General features: G+C 43.2%; 1 protein-coding gene across 5 annotated transcripts; it reads right to left on the bottom strand.

Moving 5' to 3' along the window:
• Positions 1-172: 172 nt before the first annotated feature.
• On the bottom strand, positions 173-19,790 carry LOC115150313 (zinc finger CCCH domain-containing protein 11A). Of its 5 annotated transcripts, none has more exons than XR_003867090.1 (17): positions 19,638-19,789; positions 15,821-15,947; positions 15,571-15,690; positions 14,351-14,474; positions 10,131-10,310; positions 9,615-9,704; positions 8,976-9,056; positions 8,666-8,773; positions 8,021-8,119; positions 7,649-7,711; positions 6,716-7,228; positions 3,783-3,862; positions 2,952-3,669; positions 2,692-2,864; positions 2,390-2,574; positions 2,020-2,258; positions 173-367 (listed from the first exon to the last, which is right to left on the bottom strand). XR_003867090.1 is itself a non-coding variant. In XM_029693471.1 (17 exons), exons 3-17 carry the CDS (start codon positions 15,872-15,874, stop codon positions 2,072-2,074), a joined length of 2,775 nt encoding a protein of 924 aa, XP_029549331.1. In that variant the 5' UTR covers positions 15,875-15,947; positions 16,536-16,704; positions 19,638-19,789; the 3' UTR covers positions 1,630-2,071. The 5 variants fall into 5 exon arrangements, 4 of the variants coding, with proteins under 4 accessions (XP_029549331.1, XP_029549330.1, XP_029549332.1 ...); XM_029693471.1 differs by lacking the exon at positions 173-367 and adding an exon at positions 16,536-16,704 and having other exon boundaries at positions 1,630-2,258; XM_029693470.1 differs by lacking the exon at positions 173-367 and having other exon boundaries at positions 1,630-2,258.
• Positions 19,791-20,139: the final 349 nt, after the last annotated feature.

The following is a 20,139-nucleotide window of genomic DNA, read 5'->3' as shown; positions in this document are numbered from 1 at the left end:
TTTCTTATTGTGTTATTCACTGTACGCTTGTTTATTCCATGTGTAACTCTGTGTTGTGGTTTGTGTTGCACTGCTTTGCTTTATCTTGGCCAAGTCGCAGTTGTAAATGAGAACTTGTTCTCAACTGGCCTACCTGGTTAAATAAAAAAATAAAGAAGTCCTCGAGACTGGGGAATAGCAACTTGTCATGAAAGCCTTTTTATTATGTACAACACCCTTTAGACATTTACATCAGAACAGGCTCAAGCAGGTACAGATACACAACCAACAGGCTCATTATCCAAGATCATCCAACTCTGGTCAGCAGACATCTGATCGCAGTTGACATGGGACAGGACCAACTGGTACTCCGGCCAGTTGTCACATGCTAGCAGAGGAAAGTGGAAAGCGTCAGTTGAATTCAGACATGGTGTATGAACATTACAAATAGGTTCAAAGTCAGACAGCAGATTCATAGTCCCTGAGAAGCTGCTTTTTCACATTTTAAGACTAGAAAACACTATTTGTAACAAAAGGTTGAACAGAGAGCAGGCTGGATGTTAAACAGTGTGTAATGTTTCATATTCAACTGTGTTGAATTGTTCAGTCAAATAATTGGGTAGGTTTAAAACATTGTCCAAAATGGTATTTCATCCAAACACACATGTTGACCAATGTACAATACAAATAAAAAAGGGGGGGGGGGAATAGGTAGGTGAAGCTAGAGGAAGATGGTAGTTGTATTTAAAAAGGGACTAATTCCAAAGTTAACTTCTGTAATACGAAACTGAAAAACAAATCTTACTTTTAGGTCCAAATACTTGAGGGTAAACATTCACTTCATACTTCAACCCATATTTTCATTTAGTTCATCTCAAATATAGCTAACTCAAAGTTCCCACAACCACTTTACATTTACCATTTTATCAGTTCAGAACTTTAGGTGAACAAAACTGTACATGATTTTTGGAGCGTCAGTCCGACAGTAGACATGAGCTCAAGGCAAGCACAGGAGCAGGCTAAAGATTGGAATTGCAGCAGCAGTCTGACACCCTGCTACAACAGTTAGTTATTGTAGCTCTTCCATTTAAAGCAGTCTAAGCATACACAGATTCAGTCTGTGTATGCAACAAACAATGATACATTTTTATTTTTTTACCTTTATTTTACTAGGCAAGTCAGTTAAGAACAAATTCTTATTTTCAATGACGGCCTAGGAACAGTGGGTTAAACTGCCTTGTTCAGGGGCAGAACGACAGATTTGTACCTTGTCAGCTCGGGGAGTCGAGCTGACAACCTTTCAGTTACTAGTCCAATGCTCTAACCACTAGGTTACCTGCCGCCCCATGGGTGACAGGCCTGGCAGGTTAAGACCACAAGCTCGTCCTTAAAATGCAAGATGGTAATTCCTGAGGATGTTTGAAAAATATATTTGTATGTCATTCAACAAAATGTTAGCTTTTTCCATGTTATCTTTCGGGACAAAAAAAGAAAGACAAAAAAAAATAAAACCCTTAGACGAGTATATCACTACTAGTGTCAAATAATCAAAAAGGTACAGAAATTAAAATACATAAAGGATAATTTTCCCAGGACAAAAAGGTAACCATGAATTAAATAGTAGAGTAAAAACAATCCCATCTAAAAATGTAAAATACAATGCATTTAATTTTTTCTTTAATTAACATAAGTCCCCTCTGACATGTTGGCGCGAGCAACCAGTCTACTATCATGAAATGGGCTGAGAGATGGTGAAGGTGGTTGGGGATCTTCAGTAACATTGATGCCCTGCAAGTTTGTCTGGTAGGTTAAAGTTCAACTGGTGTTAGTTCAGGTGGTTGACTGAGGGTTTTTGATTAGTTCCGGTGGTGAAATTCTATTGGTGGTGATGAATGTAGGAGTTACTCTAGGTCAAGGGTCAGTCAGGGGTCATGAATGGGATATCAGGTTACATGAATATTTGCGTTACTCAAGGTCAAGGATCGGTCAGGGGTTGTGAACGGGGTATAAGGTATCAGGTGACATGAACATAAGCGTTACCCAAGGTCAAGGGTCGGCCAGTCTAGCTGATTGGTTTAGCAGGTAGGCCAGTCTAGCTGTCAATCATCTCAGACAGCTCCAGCAGGTAGTCGTCCTCTCCCTTGCCGGGGTCCAGCTCCAAGTCGTCTTCCAGACGGTCATCTGTGAACTCGATCATCAGTTCGTCAAATTCGTCCATGGCGGAGGAGCTAACAGTGGACCGCCGAGCCTTGGGCTGGGTGGGCGTCTTCACCAAAGAACTGGTGAGGAGAGCAAGACGAGCAGAGTTCATTTAACCTCATTCAGCCATGGAAGTTTGGGTTTATTTTAGATTTAACCATATGACAGTATAAAGAAGAGTTGTAACCGTAGCGCGGTTTGCCAGTGTTACCTTTGTGGGACTATGTAGGTATCTGGGGCTGCTGTGGGGATGGCTGGGCTGTGCTGTTTGACAGGGACCACCTGGAACTCCTCTCTCAGGGGACTGGAGCCGCGGCCCAGGGCCGGGATAGTGAGAGGACTCCTAGGAACCATCGGACTTATTTGGGCCTGTATTCTGGAGGAGGGAAAGGACACCTGGAGAAAACACACAAGGTATATAACACAGTATATAATAACAGTGGTTTTATAAAGTACATCTCCATAACATCAAAGAAATCCTGTCACAGAGAGAGCTTGAGGTTTGAGACCTACCTCTCTCAGTTTGCAGGGCAGCTCCTGCGGTGGCTCTTCCTGTGCTGTGGAGGTGCAGTTGAGGGGTTTGACTGCAGCAACAGCAGATCTTTCTGCTGCTCTCCTTTTCTGGCCTGGCTTTACCTGGGCAGCCGGCTTTATCACAGAAGGCCTCACGTTCAGCTTGGGCCTCACTGAAACAGCACACAGGAGGTAAGACTAATATTTGAGTTGATCTTTGCATAAACTTTGGGGATTTTATTTTCTCTGCAGGCACGTACCTTTAGCTTCAGTAGCTTGCCCAGCCTTCTCAACTGGAGCCTCTTCCACAGAGGGCCTAGGGGAGGTAGCTGATGCTAAGGCAGCCTGCTTGGGGGGACTGGAACCTCCTGGGGAGCCTCTCTCCCTCTTGCCTGGGGCAGTGCTGAAGCTCCTGGGGCTGAGGGAGGGGGAGTCTGGCTCGGCCTGCCTTAGTGGAGTCCCCTGTTGGGGGGATAGGGTGGCACAGAGCAGAGGGGAGGGGGTCTTGGGAGCCTGGGCAGGTGCCTCCAGGGTGATGGTGGGGGGTGAGGAGGCGGCAGAGGGGCTCACCCACACCTTCTTCTCCCTCTGGGGGGCAGGGCCTCCGGCCTGTTTCTGGGTAGATTCAGCCTTGGCGAAGCCCTCTGAGTGGCTGGTGGACGAGGCCTGCTCTGAGTGGCTGGTGGACGAGGCCTGCTCTGAGTGGCTGGTGGACGAGGCCTGCTCTGAGTGGCTGGTGGACGAGGCCTGCTCTGAGTGGCTGGTGGACGAGGCCTGCTCTGAGTGGCTGGTGGACGAGGCCTGCTCTGAGTGGCTGGTGGACGAGGCCTGCTCTGAGTGGCTGGTGGACGAGGCCTGCTCTGAGTGGCTGGTGGACGAGGCCTGCTCCTCCTGCACCCGTTGCCTGCGAAGCCTCTTCTCATGCATGATCTCCTCAAAGGTCTTCACATTCACGCTGCTACCGTTAGCAGGGGTGGCCTAAAGGAACAGAGATATTCAGTGATTAACCGCTCTGATTCAGAGTAGGACTACATATTTGGATCTAAGGTATTCAGACAGGACACACATGATAGAAGGTATGGAAGTCTTACCTCAGTAGCAACAGCAGCAGGCTCAGCTGGCTTCTCCTTCTTGGTCACCTCGGATGTCTTCTGGGTGGTAGTAATGGCAGCTGTAAGGACAACAAAATAATGTCTTAGAATAATATATAACACTACAGCTAGAGGTTGTTATGAGCAATTGGAAAAGGGTTCCTGAATCAATCTACAAATAATTCACTAATCAAAAATATTTGGGATGCACGACAGATCGGTGAACATATCGGAATCGGACGATATTAGCTAAAGATGCCGGTATCGGTCCGATGTCTAGTTAACGGCGATGTGCAAAACCGATGTCAAAGCTGACGTGCATACCAAAATAACGTAGGTACTTGACACCACGTAAAATTTGGCACTACGCAGCATTCCTAACCTAGCCCACAATGCGTGCTGTGTGGATCGAGCAGTCAACAAGTCGAGCAGCCATTTGAAAGACTAAGAGCATTTCAGCAAGACAACTCAAAGGCGAAATCCATTAACGGCAAGATAATGGAATTCATTGCCCTTGACAATCAACTGTTCTGTTATGGGTGATGTTGGCTTTCGCAACTGGTCGAGCACCAGTACACACTACCAAGTGCGCTATTTTTCAGATGTTGCCCTACCGGAGTTACACAGTAATAGCGTCACTGCTGTTAGCTTCACGACATACTATGGAATACCGTTTGAGTCTTTGCGTGTCAAAAAAGATGCACGTCAAATAACATTATTTGACAATAACACAGTTCTATTATAGAATGTTGTGTGTTCTGAATTTGCACGTGCAAGCCAAGTGCCACCACTACCATCAGTAGCACTTAAAGCAGTACAAAAAAGTCTGCAAACAAGCAAACACCGGCCACGAACGATGTGTTTACAATACCAAGTTGGTAATAAAGCATTATTTGTTCGACCGCAACTTCTGGGATAGCTAGCTAGCTTTAGCTTGGTACCTAGCTAGCACCAATACATCCAGCCTGAAAACAATGACCAGTAGAAACTGCAGTCATTTTCATTATTAGCAATGATTTAGGAATCCTTGTAAGTATTAGCTAGGTTGCCACTTGTTGTTCGCCTATTGAAATTGAACTTCAGTTCATGAAAATAAATAGCTAGCCAGCTACTTAACCCTGTTGCCCAAAGCTAAAGTTATAAGCAGCCAGTTAGCTGTATCTGGCTAGTGAGGCTGGACCAGACTGGGTTGTGTTGTGAAGATAGCCACAATAAGGTTTAGGCACAATAGTGGAATTTGCGGTTTGCCTTCAAAATAAAAGTACCTCTTTGAAAGTGATGCAGAAGGTTACAATTGGTGGAATCATGTCATATTTAGACTAGATAATGTTAAACAAGGTTGGAATGTGAAACAAAGAAATGGGGTATCAGTCTACTCGGTGACACCCACAGAACTCAACTGTGAAGAGTTTACGCAAATATTAGCATTGTAGCTCTTATCGTGGGACTGTGACTGTGTGAAATCACCTCCCCAGTCAGCCTACTGTGTGTATTGACATTCATATTGCACTGTACAGCTTTACCTAAGGATTGGGGATCAATGAAATGGGCTAACAGTCTACTCAATACCCAAGCAATTTTTTCCTAACATCCTCCTCAGAGTTATCAGACTCCAAAACATCCACGCAGTATTTTTTTAGTGTTCAATACACACAGGTTGACAATAAATGTGGGTCAATTCACAGTTGTTTCAGAGTCCCGCAATAAGAGCTATGACGCTAATGTTCTCTGGGTGTCACTGAGTACACTGATACCCCATGTCATTGATCCACAATCCATAGGAAAGGCTGTACAATGAAATAAGTGCAATACATCCAGTGTGATTAACAGATGTCAAATGAACAAATAATTATTTTGTTGATTTATATAACATTCCAACCTCATTTAGCATGATCTATTCAATTATGGCATAATTCGCTGTCAATTACATACTTTTATTGAAGGCTAACTGCAAAGTCCTCTTGTGGCTAATTCTTATTGTGGCTAGCTTCACATAGATGGGTCCGGCCACCATTAATCAAATAAGAACTGTCTTATAAATTAGGGTTATTTTAGATTACACCTAGCTATATAGATAGCTAGCTAACTATAGCTACTGAAGCAGTTGTTTTGCTATGTTTTTGGGGAAGAACATTGTTTGCGTCCATGAGCTAGCTAGCTTTTTTTTCATGACCAGCACTGTAGGTGTGCAAGACAACTTACCAGCATCATAGCATACATGTCAATGAATCGTTGTGACATATGAAATACGAGTGATAGTGTAATCATTGTGTAATAACTACGTAAAACATTTATGAACGCATGAAATTATTATGTCACAGGCAGTCATATTCAGGTCCTGATTGGTCAACAAGCTTATTTGACACGTCAAATAGTGTTATTTGACACGCAAAGACCCAAACGGCTTTCCATAGAAATCCTGGTCAAGAATGAAATGACTGAACAAATGAACAACAAAGCAGCACAGCAAGTAAGTGAAAGAAACAGGTTTTGATTATGTTTTACTGGTAATGGGGATATACGTAAATGCCAACAAAATAACTTTTTGGTCAGTGTGGTGACTGTGTGTTTAACCTTTATTTAACAAGTCAGTTAAGAACAAATTCTTATTTACAATGACGGCCTACCCCGTCCAAACCCGGACGACGCTGGGCAAATTGTGCGCCGCCCTATGGGACTCCCAATCATGGCCGGATGTGAAACAGCCTGGATTCGAACCAGGGACTGTAGTGATGCCTCTTGCACTGAGATGCAGTGCCTTAGACCTCTGCGTCTGTGTGTGTTAACTATTTAACTGTACTAGAATGCTTAAAAGGCCGCAAACATTTTAAATATTGGTTATCGGTATAGTTTTTTTGGGCAAGGAAAATATTGGATATTGGTATCGTCCAAAAATGGCATATCAGTGCATCACTAAAAATATATATACTTACCAGAAGCTGGTTTGTTGATACGCAGTATGCAGGACTTCTTGGCACCTTCCTCTTTGGAGGCCGGGGCAGAGCCTGGGATTTTCCCGTTAGACGCCTCCTGTCCCAAGGCCTGCATCCTGGCTGCCTTCTCCCTGCGGATTTCCTCCAGGGTCTTCACCTTAACTCTTCCCCCAGGAGGGACCACCCGCATGGGCATGGCTGGCTCTGGGGGTCTCTGGGAGTTACCCAAAGCTGCTTCCACAGCCAGCAGCTTGGTCTTCCTGAGGCTGGGCCCCTGGTCCTCCTCCAGCTTCCTCTTGGCATGGAGGATCTCAGAAAAGGTCTTCACATGAAGACCAGCTGCACATTTGACAGCGGCACTTCTCTTTGAGGCCTTGGAAGCGGTGGTATCAGGGACTGAAGGACGATGGTCGTCCCCTTGACCCTGAGTCTTGGCTAACTTTTCATGCCTAATCTCCTCCAGGGTTTTGATGCGGATTACTCCAGACGCTGTAGTCTTGCTGTTGCTCTCAGCTGAGGGAGAGGTTATTTATCAACATTGACAAAAGGAGAATAGCTGTATACTTCAGATTGATACTGTTAAACCGTTTAAAAATTGTATTAGCTACCAAAAGCTCTTTACAGAAGAATATACAAAGTAACTAAATAATTAAAATATTAAAATCACATCAATAGAATGACTAAGCAATTTTGAGACATTTCAATTAATAAATCAAATGTATTTATGAAGCCCTTCTTACATCAGCTGATGTCACAAAGTGCTGTACAGAAACCCAGCCTAAAACACCAAACTGCAAGCAATGCAGGTGTAGAAGCACGGTGGCTAGGAAAAACTCCCTAGAAAGGCCAGAACCGAGGAAGAAACCTAGAGAGGAACCAATTAACAAGTATCAAGAGATACTTGTTAATTGTGAGAGGTGAGTTAATTAATACCTGCTTCAGATGCAGCAATGGGTTCAACAGGTAATCCCAGTCTGTCCCTGACAGGTTTCACAGCTAAGGGTTTGGAGAAGAAAATAACATGAAAACCAGTCCAAATTAGGCACGGAGGACAGACTACCCATAAGAAACCAATTTTTTTCCCCCATTGCCAAACATTTTTTACATGTTCTTTGTTGCGTGCCCTAATGAACACGACCCAGGTATTTAAGGAATATTTAGTTCAAGCCCATCGACACAACATATAACATCAAGAACAAAGGCTAAATATACCAGTTCAATTACATACACTTAAGAACTAGTATTCCTATATAGTCTGAGGTATTTCAATCCACTGTGGATATATTAAAGTTTCCCTTCGCTCACCTTTCCGAGGGGGCAGGTCCATTTCATCCTCCTCCATGTTCCTCCCGAGGCGCTCGGCCAGACGGCGGTTCATTGGGATGTCACCCTCGGCAGGAACTTCTAAAAGGTCAGAGGTTAATGGTCATGGAAGTTTAAGGTGTTGGTGGTAGCACAACTAATAACGCCCAGTGTGATTTTGTAGCTCATGATTGTACAGTTGTGTAGCTACATGGACTGGCAGCGTTGTACATGTATACGCTCACTAATGTAAGTTGCTCTGAGTAAGAACATCTGCTAAATGACAAATGTAATGATTAGTGATTCTCAGATAGGAAAGAGTGCAAACATTACTCCGAGTGATTCTTTAACTACGACAATACAAGACATTGGAGTTTCCAGAAGTCTCCTTTGACTATTCTCTTCCTGAGCCTGTCCACAAAGTTGTCTCCTAGTCTCTTCACCAAACACCACAGTGTCTGAGGGGGCAGCATGCATATGTTACAAATTACATGTACATGACATGTAGCAAGTGTGTTCATGTAGCAAGTGTTCATATGTACTTGTGGGATTCACTTCAACAATATTCAAACTGGGAAAACATCCCATCTTGTTAATCAATGCATACACAATGGGGGCTCAGCTAGATCAGTGTTCAATGATTCTTACCATCCTTAGCTGTGAAGAGAGATGGACGGATAAAGGATTTCATGTTCTCCTTCTTGCTGCTCATGCCGTTGTTTCTCTGGTTTGAGCCCTGGCCAGGAACTGGATAACCTGAGAGACAAGGACAGTTGATAAACTCACACCATATCACTAACAGTAGGAGAAAAGATAAGTGCTCACTTATGAACAAACCAATTTTTTTATCACAACCAGAGTTTCTCAATAGTTTCTGAAATGACAGTTTTTCTAATATTGACGACGATACAAAAGGCAATGGTCGATGCATTGGGGAGGAGAGAGGAAGGATGAACACCAGCTATCCTCATACTGGCTTTCAGGGCTTTCCTCAGTCTGATCTCCTCCAAGGTTCTGACACCAAAGTTGAGCGAGTCATCTGTGTCCCCCCAAAAAATAGTTAGCCAATCACAGAGAGACAAAGGGGCCGCTCAAAGACAATGACGTCCCCTGACCAAGGTTTTAAAAGAGGGTCTTTCTCTACCCCTCTGTAATGGCCACTTGAGACACACACAGCCTTGAATGGGCAAAGTTTTAAGAGGATTGTTCTTTCAAATACAAGACCTTTGAAATATATCCCTGTTGTCACGGAGGCATTAAATTATATTGATGTTATTCTTGAAGAATAACTTAAATGCCAATGACCTTAGTTCAACTGTTGTACCCCATCAGAACCTAAAATATTATCTTGTTTTACGCCAATGTTTGTAAAAGTAAACGTAAACCAATACTGTATAGTCTCAAACCATGGGTAAAACATCCATAGCTCTATCTGAATTTAAGAGTGGTTACATTTCGCCAGCCCCATCACTCAGCTTTTAAATGAAACGGTGGGGGGAAAATATGCTTTGTTATTGATTCAACTGCTGATTGACGCTTTAAAAAACAGGCATTGCGTTGGATGTTCATCTGTTCTATTTCTTTGTCCTCCTCATACCGGAGTTGGAGGCCACGGCCATCTTCCTGGGAGAGACCACTCTGGATCCGTCTGAGACGTACCTGCTGTCCTCCCCCTCTGAGAACTGATCTGCGTAGGTACACACACACAGGAACCTCCCTTAGTCAAATGGTAGTTCACAAATTAAATCTCAAACAAAAGTATTGTATTTCCTAACCATCTCCACCTTCAAATATAATTTACACCTAAAACTTTAATAACCTTGACGGTCTGCTCCATGCGTCTCTGCGCTACTGCCTCTTTAAGAGCTCCATTCTGTCTCTGCATTGTGTATCTTTCCACTGTGTTTCTTTCCACTGCCCTACTCCTTCTTGTCCTATGGACTATTTGCTCCTTAATTGTTGTTTATATTGCCTTTCTACATTTTAGTCTAACTTTTTAGTTATGTTAAGTGTGTTGTGACCTTTGTAAATTGCACTTGAAATAAACTTGACGTAAATACACTACACAAATGTAATTGTCCTAGTTAAGATGTAAGAACAGTGTGTTTCTCACCATCTTCATCCTCATCATCATCTGCCGGATTGATGACCACAGGCGGGTGGGTCGGGCTGGGAACGTTCTCCTGTGTCTCCGCCTTAATGACCCCACGGAGCTGGGGGTTGACTGGGATCGGGGCAGAGACAGGAGGCAAAGGATCCTCATGAGGCTGCTCTTCCTCTTTCAGGGCGAAACCTAAGTGACAAAACCATCCAGTTCAGAAACTATTGACCAACTCTGGTTCTGATAAAAAATAGGTTTGTTCATAAGTGAGCGCAAATATGCTATTCATCTCAGTCCTGAATGAATATATATATATATATATATATATATATATATATATATATATATATATATATATATATATATATATATATATATATATATATATATACATACATACACACACACACACACATAGCTCAAAAAAATTAAAGGAACACTAAAATAACACATCCTGAATGAAATAATCTTATTAAATACTTTTTTCTTTACATAGTTGAATGTGCTGACAACAAAAATCAGACAAAAATAATCAATGGAAATCCAATTTATCAACCCATGGAGGTCTGGATTTGGAGTCACACTCAAAATTAAAGTGGAAAACCACACTACAGGCTGATCCAACTTTGATGTAATGTCTTTAAAACAAGTCAAAATGAGGCTCAGTAGTGTGTGTGGCCTCCACATGCCTGTATGACCTCCCTACAACGCCTGGGCATGCTCCTGATGAGGTGGCGGATGGTCTCCTGAGGGATCTCCTCCCAGACCTGGACTAAAGCATCCGCCAACTCCTGGACAGTCTGTGGTGCAACGTGAAGTTGGTGGATGGAGCGAGACATGATGTCCCAGATGTGCTCAATTGGATTCAGGTCTGGGGAACGGGCGGGCCAGTCCATAGCATCAATGCCTTCCTCTTGCAGGAGCTGCTGACACACTCCAGCCACATGAGGTTTAGCATTGTCTTGCATTAGGAGAAACCCAGGGCCAACCGCACCAGCATATGGTCTCACAAGGGGTCTGAGGATCTCATCTCGGTACCTAATGGCAGTCAGGCTACCTCTGGCGAGCACATGGAGGGCTGTGCGGCCCCCCAAAGAAATGCCACCCCACACCATGACTGACCCACCGCCAAACCGGTCATGCTGGAGGATGTTGCAGGCAGCAGAACGTTCTCCATGGCGTCTCCAGACTCTGTCACGTCTGTCACGTGCTCAGTGTGAACCTGCTTCATCTGTGAAGAGCACAGGGCGCCAGTGGCGAATTTGCCAATCTTGGTGTTCTCTGGCAAATGCCAAACGTCCTGCACGGTGTTGGGCTGTAAGCACAACCCCCACCTGTGGACGTCGGGCCCTCATGGAGTCTGTTTATGACCGTTTGAGCAGACACATGCACATTTGTGGCCTGCTGGAGGTCATTTTGCAGGGCTCTGGCAGTGCTCCTCCTGCTCCTCCTTGCACAAAGGCGGAGGTAGCGGTCCTGCTGCTGGGTTGTTGCCCTCCTACGGCCTCCTCCACGTCTCCTGATGTACTGGCCTGTCTCCTGGTAGCGCCTCCATGCTCTGGACACTACGCTGACAGACACAGCAAACCTTCTTGCCACAGCACGCATTGATGTGCCATCCTGGATGAGCTGCACTACCTGAGCCACTTGTGTGGGTTGTAGACTCCGTCTCATGCTACCACTAGAGTGAAAGCACCGCCAGCATTCAAAAGTGACCAAAACATCAGCCAGGAAGCATTGGAACTGAGAAGTGGTCTGTTGTCACCACCTGCAGAACCACTCCTTTATTGGGGGTGTCTTGCTAATTGCCTATAATTTCCACCTGTTGTCTATTCCATTTGCACAACAGCATGTGAAATTTATTGTCAATCAGTGTTGCTTCCTAAGTGGACAGTTTGATTTCACAGAAGTGTGATTGACTTGGAGTTACATTGTGTTGTTTAAGTGTTCACTTTATTTTTTTGAGCAGTGTATCACACACACACACAGTGGGGGAAGAAAGTATTTGTTCCCCTGCTGATTTTGTACGTTTGCCCACTTACAAAGAAATGATTAGTCTATAATTTTAATAGTAGGTTTATTTGAACAGTGAGAGACAGAATAAGAACAACAAAAAATCCAGAAAAACGCATGTCAAAAATTTTATAAAATGATTTGCATTTTAATGAGGGAAATAAGTATTTGACCCCTCTGCAAAACATGACTTAGTACTTGGTAGCAAAACCCTTGTTGGCAATCACAGAGGTCAGATGTTTCTTGTAGTTGGCCACCAGGTTTGCACACATCTCAGGAGGGATTTTGACCCACTCCTCTTTCCAGATCTTCTCCAAGTCATTAAGGTTTCGAGGCTGACGTTTGGCAACTCGAACCTTCAGCTCCCTCCACAGATTTTCTATGGGATTAAGGTCTGGAGACTGGCTAGGCCACTCCAGGACCTTAATGTGTTTCTTCTTGAGCCACTCCTGTGTTGTCTTGGCTGTGTGTTTTGGGTCATTGTCATGCTGGAATACCCATCCACGACCCATTTTCAATGCCCTGGCTGAGGGAAGGAGGTTCTCACCCAAGATTTGACGGTACACGGCCCCGTCCATCGTCCCTTTGATGCGGTGAAGTTGTCCTGTCCCTTAGCAGAAAAACACCCCCAAAGCATAATGTTTCCACCTCCATGTTTGACGGTGAAGATGGTGTTCTTGGGGTCATAGGCAGCATTCCTCCTCCTCCAAACACAGCGAGTTGAGTTGATGTCAAAGAGCTCCATTTTGGTCTCATCTGACCACAACACTTTCACCAGTTGTCCTCTGAGTCATTCAGATGTTCATTGGCAAACTTCAGACGGGCATGTATATGTATTCTTGAGCAGGGGGGCCTTGCGGGCGCTGCAGGATTTCAATTTATAACATTTCTGACATGCATTTTTCTGGATATTTTTGTTGTTATTCTGTCTCTCACAGTTCAAATAAATCTACCATTAAAATTATAGACTGATCCTTTCTTTGTCAGTGGGCAAACGTACAAAATCAGCAGGGGATCAAATACTCCCCCCCCCCATACATACATACATACGTACGTATATATATATATACACACACACACACATACATACATACATACATACATACATACATACATACATACATACATACATACATACATACACAGAACAAAAATATAACATGCAACAATTTCAAAGATTTTACTGAGTTACAGTTCATTTAAGGAAATCAGTCAATTGAAATAAATTCATTAGGCCCTAATGCAGCACCCTCAGCACCCCTACCTCCCACAGCTATGGCGGCATGGATCAGAAAACCAGTAAATATCTGGTGACCACCATTTGCCTCATGCAAAGTGACACATCTCCTTCACATAGAGTTCATGAGGCTGTTGAATGTGGCCTGTGGAATGTTGTCCCACTCCTATTCAATGGCTGTGCGAAGTTGCTGGATATTGGCGGGAACTGGAACACGCTGTCTTACACGTCGATACAGAGCATCCCAAACATGCTCAATAGGTGACATGTCTTGTGAGTATGCAGGCCATGGAAGAACTGGGACTTTTTAAGCTTCTAGGAATTGGGTACAAATTCTTGTGACATGGGACCGTGCATTATCATGCTGAAACATGAGGTCATGGCGGCGGACAATTGGCACAATGGGCCTCAGGATCTCATCACAGAGATAATACACGTGGTCATACATGTGGTCTGCGGTTGTGAGGCCGGTTGGACGTACTGACAAATTCTCTAAAACAACGTTGGAGGTGGCTCATGGTAGAGAAATGAACATTCAATTCTGGCAACAGCTCTGGTGGACTTTCCTGCAGTCAGCATGCTCCCTCAAAACTTGAGACATCTGTGGCATTGTGTTGTGTGACAAAACTGCACATTTTTGTGGCCTTTTATAGTCCAACACAAGATGCACCTGTGTAATGATAATGCTCTTTAATCAGATTCTTGATAATCCATCCACCTAACAGGTGTGGCATATCTTAGCAAAGGAGAAATGCTCACTAACAGGGATGTAACAGATTTGTTCACAAATTGAGAGAAATATTTTTTTTTGGCATATGGAACATTTCTGGGATCTTTTATTTCAGCTCATGAAATGCTGCGTTTATATTTTTGTTCAGTGTATATCTGCTGATACACAATATCATTCAAGTGAAAATTCTGTCACGATGCTGAGGAGATGAAGATCAGCAAGTTAACAGTGGCTGGGCCAGAGTCTACTCACTTTTGTTAAGCGGTACGTATTGGCCATCTATGAAGCGTGGTTTCTCATGGTGGAACGCACAGTGAGGCTTCTGGCAGCCAGCAGGCTGGTTCTCCCAGTAACACGCCATCTCCTTCCTGTTTTTCTGTATGAGAGGAAGAGGTAGAGAGGGGGCATGTCAGAAGACGTAGTAGCATGCTTTGCAACATACGAGTATTTTTATTCAATATTTTATTATTTTAGTTTTTGTTATTAAACGTTAAAATGAAGTTGGAATCCTTAACCTGTCTACATTTGCGAGGCATGCAAGAAAATGAAGACATTGCGAGACGCAGATTTCCAAGAGATATGCACACGCTTCTGCCTGTCCCTCCTCTCTCTCCCTCGCACTGGCCTGCCTGCTCTTTCTCTTCGCTAATGACACAAATGTGTCTTCGGTCTGTTGCATGTAGAATATCTTAGCTTAGGCTACTCATGGGACCGATTTGTCACCGGGTTACAGTATCTTTGGGCCAGCACGGTGTACAGATGCGGCACATTTTTTTTTTAAATTGTCTGAAAAGTTATCATCAACCTGTTACTGTAACTGTGTTCTGTCTGTAAAGGGTCGCAGTAGATAGAACTTCATTGCCCGACCCCTAGAGGTCATACATGCATAATAGGACCATTTTTCTGCATTGTGAATTGACCTGGAATTTCAGGATTTTTTTGTGTTTTAACAAAAAAAATGGCAGTTTAAACGATAAGAAAATGTTAATTTGTCACATCCCTACTTTATACCGGGGTATTATAAATACCAACAGTATGATTTTTCAATACTGTTTTTAAAAAAAAGTTAGAAGCAGCCCCCTCCAAAACCTAAGTTAAGTATAACTAAGATGTGAAAAATGATATCCAGCTCAGGACTCCAGCTATAAATTTGGTTTGTTGACATCTAGCCACTTAGCTAGCAAGTTAAGATCAAGCTTCTTGGTTACAGCAGAGACATTCAATCCCCTTCTGGAACAAGATCCCAGTTTCCTAAACTGTTTTGTGAGTTTTTTTTTTTTAAATAGCGCCCCATGTGCACATACCCAGGTATGGTACAGAAATGGAATGAAAATCTGGATACCGCCCAAACCTCAAGGGGATATTCCTGATATACTTTTTTTGTTTGTGTGACAAACCTCAGGCAAAGATGGTCTAAACACACACACACACACACACACACACACACACAGAGCGAGGAGATCTATCCTTACCTTAATCTCCATGTGGCGGAACTTGCAGACCTGTCGGAAGCAGCGGCTCTCCTGCCACAGGCTGCAGACAACCTCACTGCCCTTGGCGGCATCACAGTGTCTGAAGGGGCAGCGATCACCCTGCACCAGGAAATACAAACCACAACCATTTCAATACTTACACATCTGAGCTGCATTTACTGTCATTTACCCCCCCCTCAAAAAAAAAAAATGCTACAGTGCCCGATGCTGTTTTTGTTATGACTCCTACTTTAGCACAGTTGGAGTAGTAGAAGAAATAGCAGTCATCTCCATGGTTAGTCATGTTCAGGCTGGTGGACTGGATTCACTTCCGGGTCAGGGGTGTTCTCTTCAGGGCCAACAGGACTCTCCCTGGGCTAGCAACAGTGAAACAGGAGCCATGGTCATTTCTCTGGCAAGAGTGGATTTGATTGCTTCACTGTGGCGGCAACAGACAGTCCCTCCAGGATTTTGCAGGGATTTTTTGTTATATTTGCGGGTAAAAATGCTTGATTTTGCTGTGGAAATTCTGACATTTTGCATAGCAATATGCAATGATTGTCAAATGTCACAACTGCACTGACAAGGGAAAAAGTTTGTTGACGTGTGGCTTTATTGAACCATAATATGCAGTAAATGTGTGGCGATTGGTTGAAATTGCGAACCTTCTTTGTACTGCGGTGATGGGTCAGTTTTATGCAATAATATTGCTATGATTTGACTGTCTTATGGAGAAATAGTGCAGTGATATTTGCAAGCCCTCGCATAATGTGGGGTATTGGTGATTTTGCAAAAGATTGTGATAACAGAATCGCTGAATCCTGGAGGAACTGAACATAACTCTACAGAGTTTAATTCTAAAGAATTAGAATTCCTTTGTGGTCCATTGTGACATATGTCCACGAAAGGAATGTGACTGAGTATAAGTTGCAGAGAAATTAGACTCTGCTTCAGGCTAAATTCACCTGGCGTGGATGAGAAGATTCCTCCCTTCCTCAAGCACTTCTAATAGGGTGTCTCTGTGACTATCATGGTCCTGAAGGAACACTCGATCCGTGAGATAAGAAGGAAAGGGGAGGTCCAGAGACACTTGTCGTCCTACAACCTTCCTTCTAACTCTTTCCAGCCAGACTGCTAAGCATTACAGATGGATGGTGCAAGAATGGGGGGAATAATGTGAGAGAAGTGAGGGATTGCACTCCCAGCAAATCATCCAAAAAGACTAGCAGGAGAAAGAAAAGAGGCTTTGAGAGAATTTCTTTTTTTTGTCAGCTTCATAAAGGATGATGTCGAAAAATATAGGTGGGATGGGTCTTCTAGGGATTCCAGCAGGCGACAATGAGTGGCTTTTTTAGTTGTTGCATGAAATCTTCAGTAAATCTACTTTTCTTAATAATAAACTCTTATTCCCCATCCAAAAGAGCTAAAGGAATGGACAAGAAGATGCTTCTTAACCTAGATTTAAATAAAACAAACACTCCCCTGGAAAACTGAAAAGAAACTGGTTTGAGTACAGGACAGAGACTTACAAACAGTCATAACAGAACTGCAGTTTCTCACCCAAGTGTAACGAGAGAAAATGTATAACATAACAAGGATGTGCCAACACCATCCACAATAGCGTGTGATAGAGCATAGGTCAAACTGAATTATATCATAAAGGACTAACTACACAACTGAGTATTGTATAATCCATTATTGGGAGCTAAATCAGCGCATACTACTCGATACGCTTGGATATCATCCTATTCCTTCACATTTAATGCATTTCATTTGGAATTATAAATGTGAAACTGCATATTGTGCGTCATTTGACATCTGTCCAGAGGCCCCCACAACATCAGGGACAGGCATTTCAAATCATGTAAGCCGCTAAACAGCTTAATACAGCATCCCAGATTAAAACATACAAATATAAAACACTAAATAAATTACACTGAACAAAAATAAATGCAACATGCAACTATTTTACAAGTTACCGTTAATATAAGGAAATCAGAACTTTTATTTTCTTACAGACAGTTATATCCGTCCACTAATACAGGACTAGTAGAAGAACAAAAAATTCCTCCGATTTTTCAGATGGTGCTGCAGCACCCTCAGCACCCCTACTTTCCACAGCTATGGCGGCGTGGATCAGAAAAACAGTCAATATCTGGTGTGACCACCATTTGCCTCATGCAGTGCAACAAAACACCTTCGCATGGAGTTGGTCTGGCTGTGGATTGTGGACTGTGGAATGTTGTCCCACTTCTCTTCAATGGCTGTGCGAAGTTGCTGGATATTGGCAAGAACTGGAACACGCTGTCGTACACGTCGATCCAGAGCATCCCAAACATGCTCAACGGGTGACAAGTCTTGTAAGTATGCAGGCCATCAAAGAACTGGGTCATTTTCAGCTTCAAGGAATTGTGTACATATCCTTGCGACATGGGGCTGTGCATTATCATTCTGAAACACAAGGTGATGGCGGTGGATAAATGGCACGACAATGGGCCTCAGGATCTTGTCAAGATATCTCTGTGCATTCAAATTGCCATCAATAAAATGTAATTTTGTTCGTTGTCCGTAGCTTATGCCTGCCCATACCGTAACCCCACCACCACGGGGCACTCTGTTCACATTGACGTCAGGAAACCACTCGCCTACACGACACCATACTGTCTGCCATCTGCCCGGTACAGGTGAAACCGGGATTCATCCGTGAAGAGCACACCTGTCCAGCGTGCCAGTGGACATGAGCATTTGCCTACTGAAGTCGGTTACAACACTGAACTGTAGTCAGGTTAAGACCCTGGTGAGGACGACGAGCATGCGGATGAGCTTCCCTGAGAATGTTTCTGACAGTTTGTGTAGAAATCAGCTGTCCGGGTGGCTGGTCTCAGACGATCCTGTTGGTGAAGAAGCCGGATGTGGAGGTCCCGTGCTGGTATGGTTACAAGTGGTCTGCAGTTGCGAGGGCAGTTGGACGTACTGCCAAATTCCCTAAAACAACGTTGGAGGTGGCTTATGGTAGAGAAATTAACATTAAATTATCTAGCAACAGCCCTGGGGAACTTTCCTGCAGTCAGCATGCCAATTGCACGCCCCCTCAAAACTTGACATCTGTGTCATTTTGTTGTGTGACAAAACTGCACATTTTAGAGTGGCCTGTGTAATGATCTTCTTGATAGTCCATCCACCTGAGGTGTGGCGTGGCGTATCTTGCCAAAGGTACAATGCTCACTAACAGGGACGTAAACACATTTGTGAAAAATAAGCTTTTTGTGCGTATGGTTCATTTCTGTGATATTTTATTTCAGCTCATGAACCATGGGACCAACACTTTACATGTTGTTTATATTTTTGTTCAGTGTAGACAGACGAATTAGCTACTAGAATTATTGAGCGAATACGATTTTCATCTTCAGTGCGTGCTAGTTACTGAAAAAACAAAAACTCATTGGAACATTTAGTTTACCATTTTTCTCCACAACATGTATGATTCAAACTAAATTAAAATAATGTTCCAAATGACAATACCACAGGTCACTAAAACAGGCCTAGCATGTATAAATAATTAGCTAACGTTACTGTATGAACTGTATCTAGCCCCACATGAAAATAACTTAACTAAGATGCCGTTAGCTAGACACAATACGCCAACGCCAAGTTACCTGACTAGCTAAGACATTTTTTTCTTGAAAACAATAGCTTTTGTATTGCAAATAGTTAGTTAGCCCTAGCTGGTTACCGTTACTGTGTCATCGTTTGGTTATTAGCTAGTTAATGTTATATGAACTGGGTGGTCATTTTCCTTTATTATCTAACGTTAGTTTGTAATTTAATGTTACAGCTAGCTAGCTTTAGAATATGGTTAAAGGGCGTCGATGCAAGCAACTAACGTTACACTTCCAAGACCTGGCCAAACTCTGGCCTGGCTGCTAACGTTAGCTAGCTAGCTCTCTGGCTGTTACTGTAGTAAGCGAGCCTCGGACAGACGTTTTACACCTCACTTCCAGTTAAGGATTTTCCCTTACATACAAATGCAATCACAAAAACATTATTGAATAAAGCGCATTAGTTACCAGTAATACTAAAAATTAGAAAATATGTTCCACTACAGGAGAGAAACACGTCCACCAGCGTCGGGTTCCTCCTGGCTGCGCAAGTCTGAAACACGGCCAAAAAAACGCTGGCTGGGCTGGAACACTAACGCAAGGACAAAACAAATTAATTGAAACTAACATTCACTGTGCCTCTTCTGATTTGAGTGATGTTTAGAATTATATTTTCCCTAAATTGCCCAAAAAATTCCAGAGCTGTCAATTTTTGAAGAAAGCTTGGAGTGAGATTTGCCACCTGCTATGTGAATTTAATTGCCCCTTGGCACAACCCCCAATAAAATTGTACCGTTTTAAAGCTAATTTCCTGCAATTCTACGTATTTTGACATGGTTTAGGCCTATAACCTGGGTAGAGAATAAAACAATTACAACCACAGGTCAGGTGTATTCAGCATGCTTTGAACATTAAATGAATACTCACAATTCAACTACTTTGTTACTTTGAGATTTTGGGGGGGATGAAA

The sequence above is a fragment of the Salmo trutta genome, chromosome 16 (assembly GCF_901001165.1).
Source record: "Salmo trutta chromosome 16, fSalTru1.1, whole genome shotgun sequence".
NCBI lineage: Eukaryota > Metazoa > Chordata > Actinopteri > Salmoniformes > Salmonidae > Salmo > Salmo trutta.
This window is presented reverse-complemented; position numbering and strand designations above follow the sequence as displayed.

What these genes read in the sequence shown, in the direction of transcription:
- LOC115150313 (XM_029693471.1), bottom strand. Translation starts at nt 15,874, where the DNA reads ATGACTAACCATGGAGATGACTGCTATTTCTTCTACTACTCCAACTGT. An exon ending in GGACCTGCCCCCTCGGAAAG is followed by an intron (nt 7,712 to 8,020) that starts GTGAGCGAAGGG and finishes CCAAACCCTTAG; the next exon opens with CTGTGAAACCTGTCAGGGAC. An exon ending in TGCCCTGCAAACTGAGAGAG is followed by an intron (nt 2,575 to 2,691) that starts GTAGGTCTCAAA and finishes TGTTTTCTCCAG; the next exon opens with GTGTCCTTTCCCTCCTCCAG.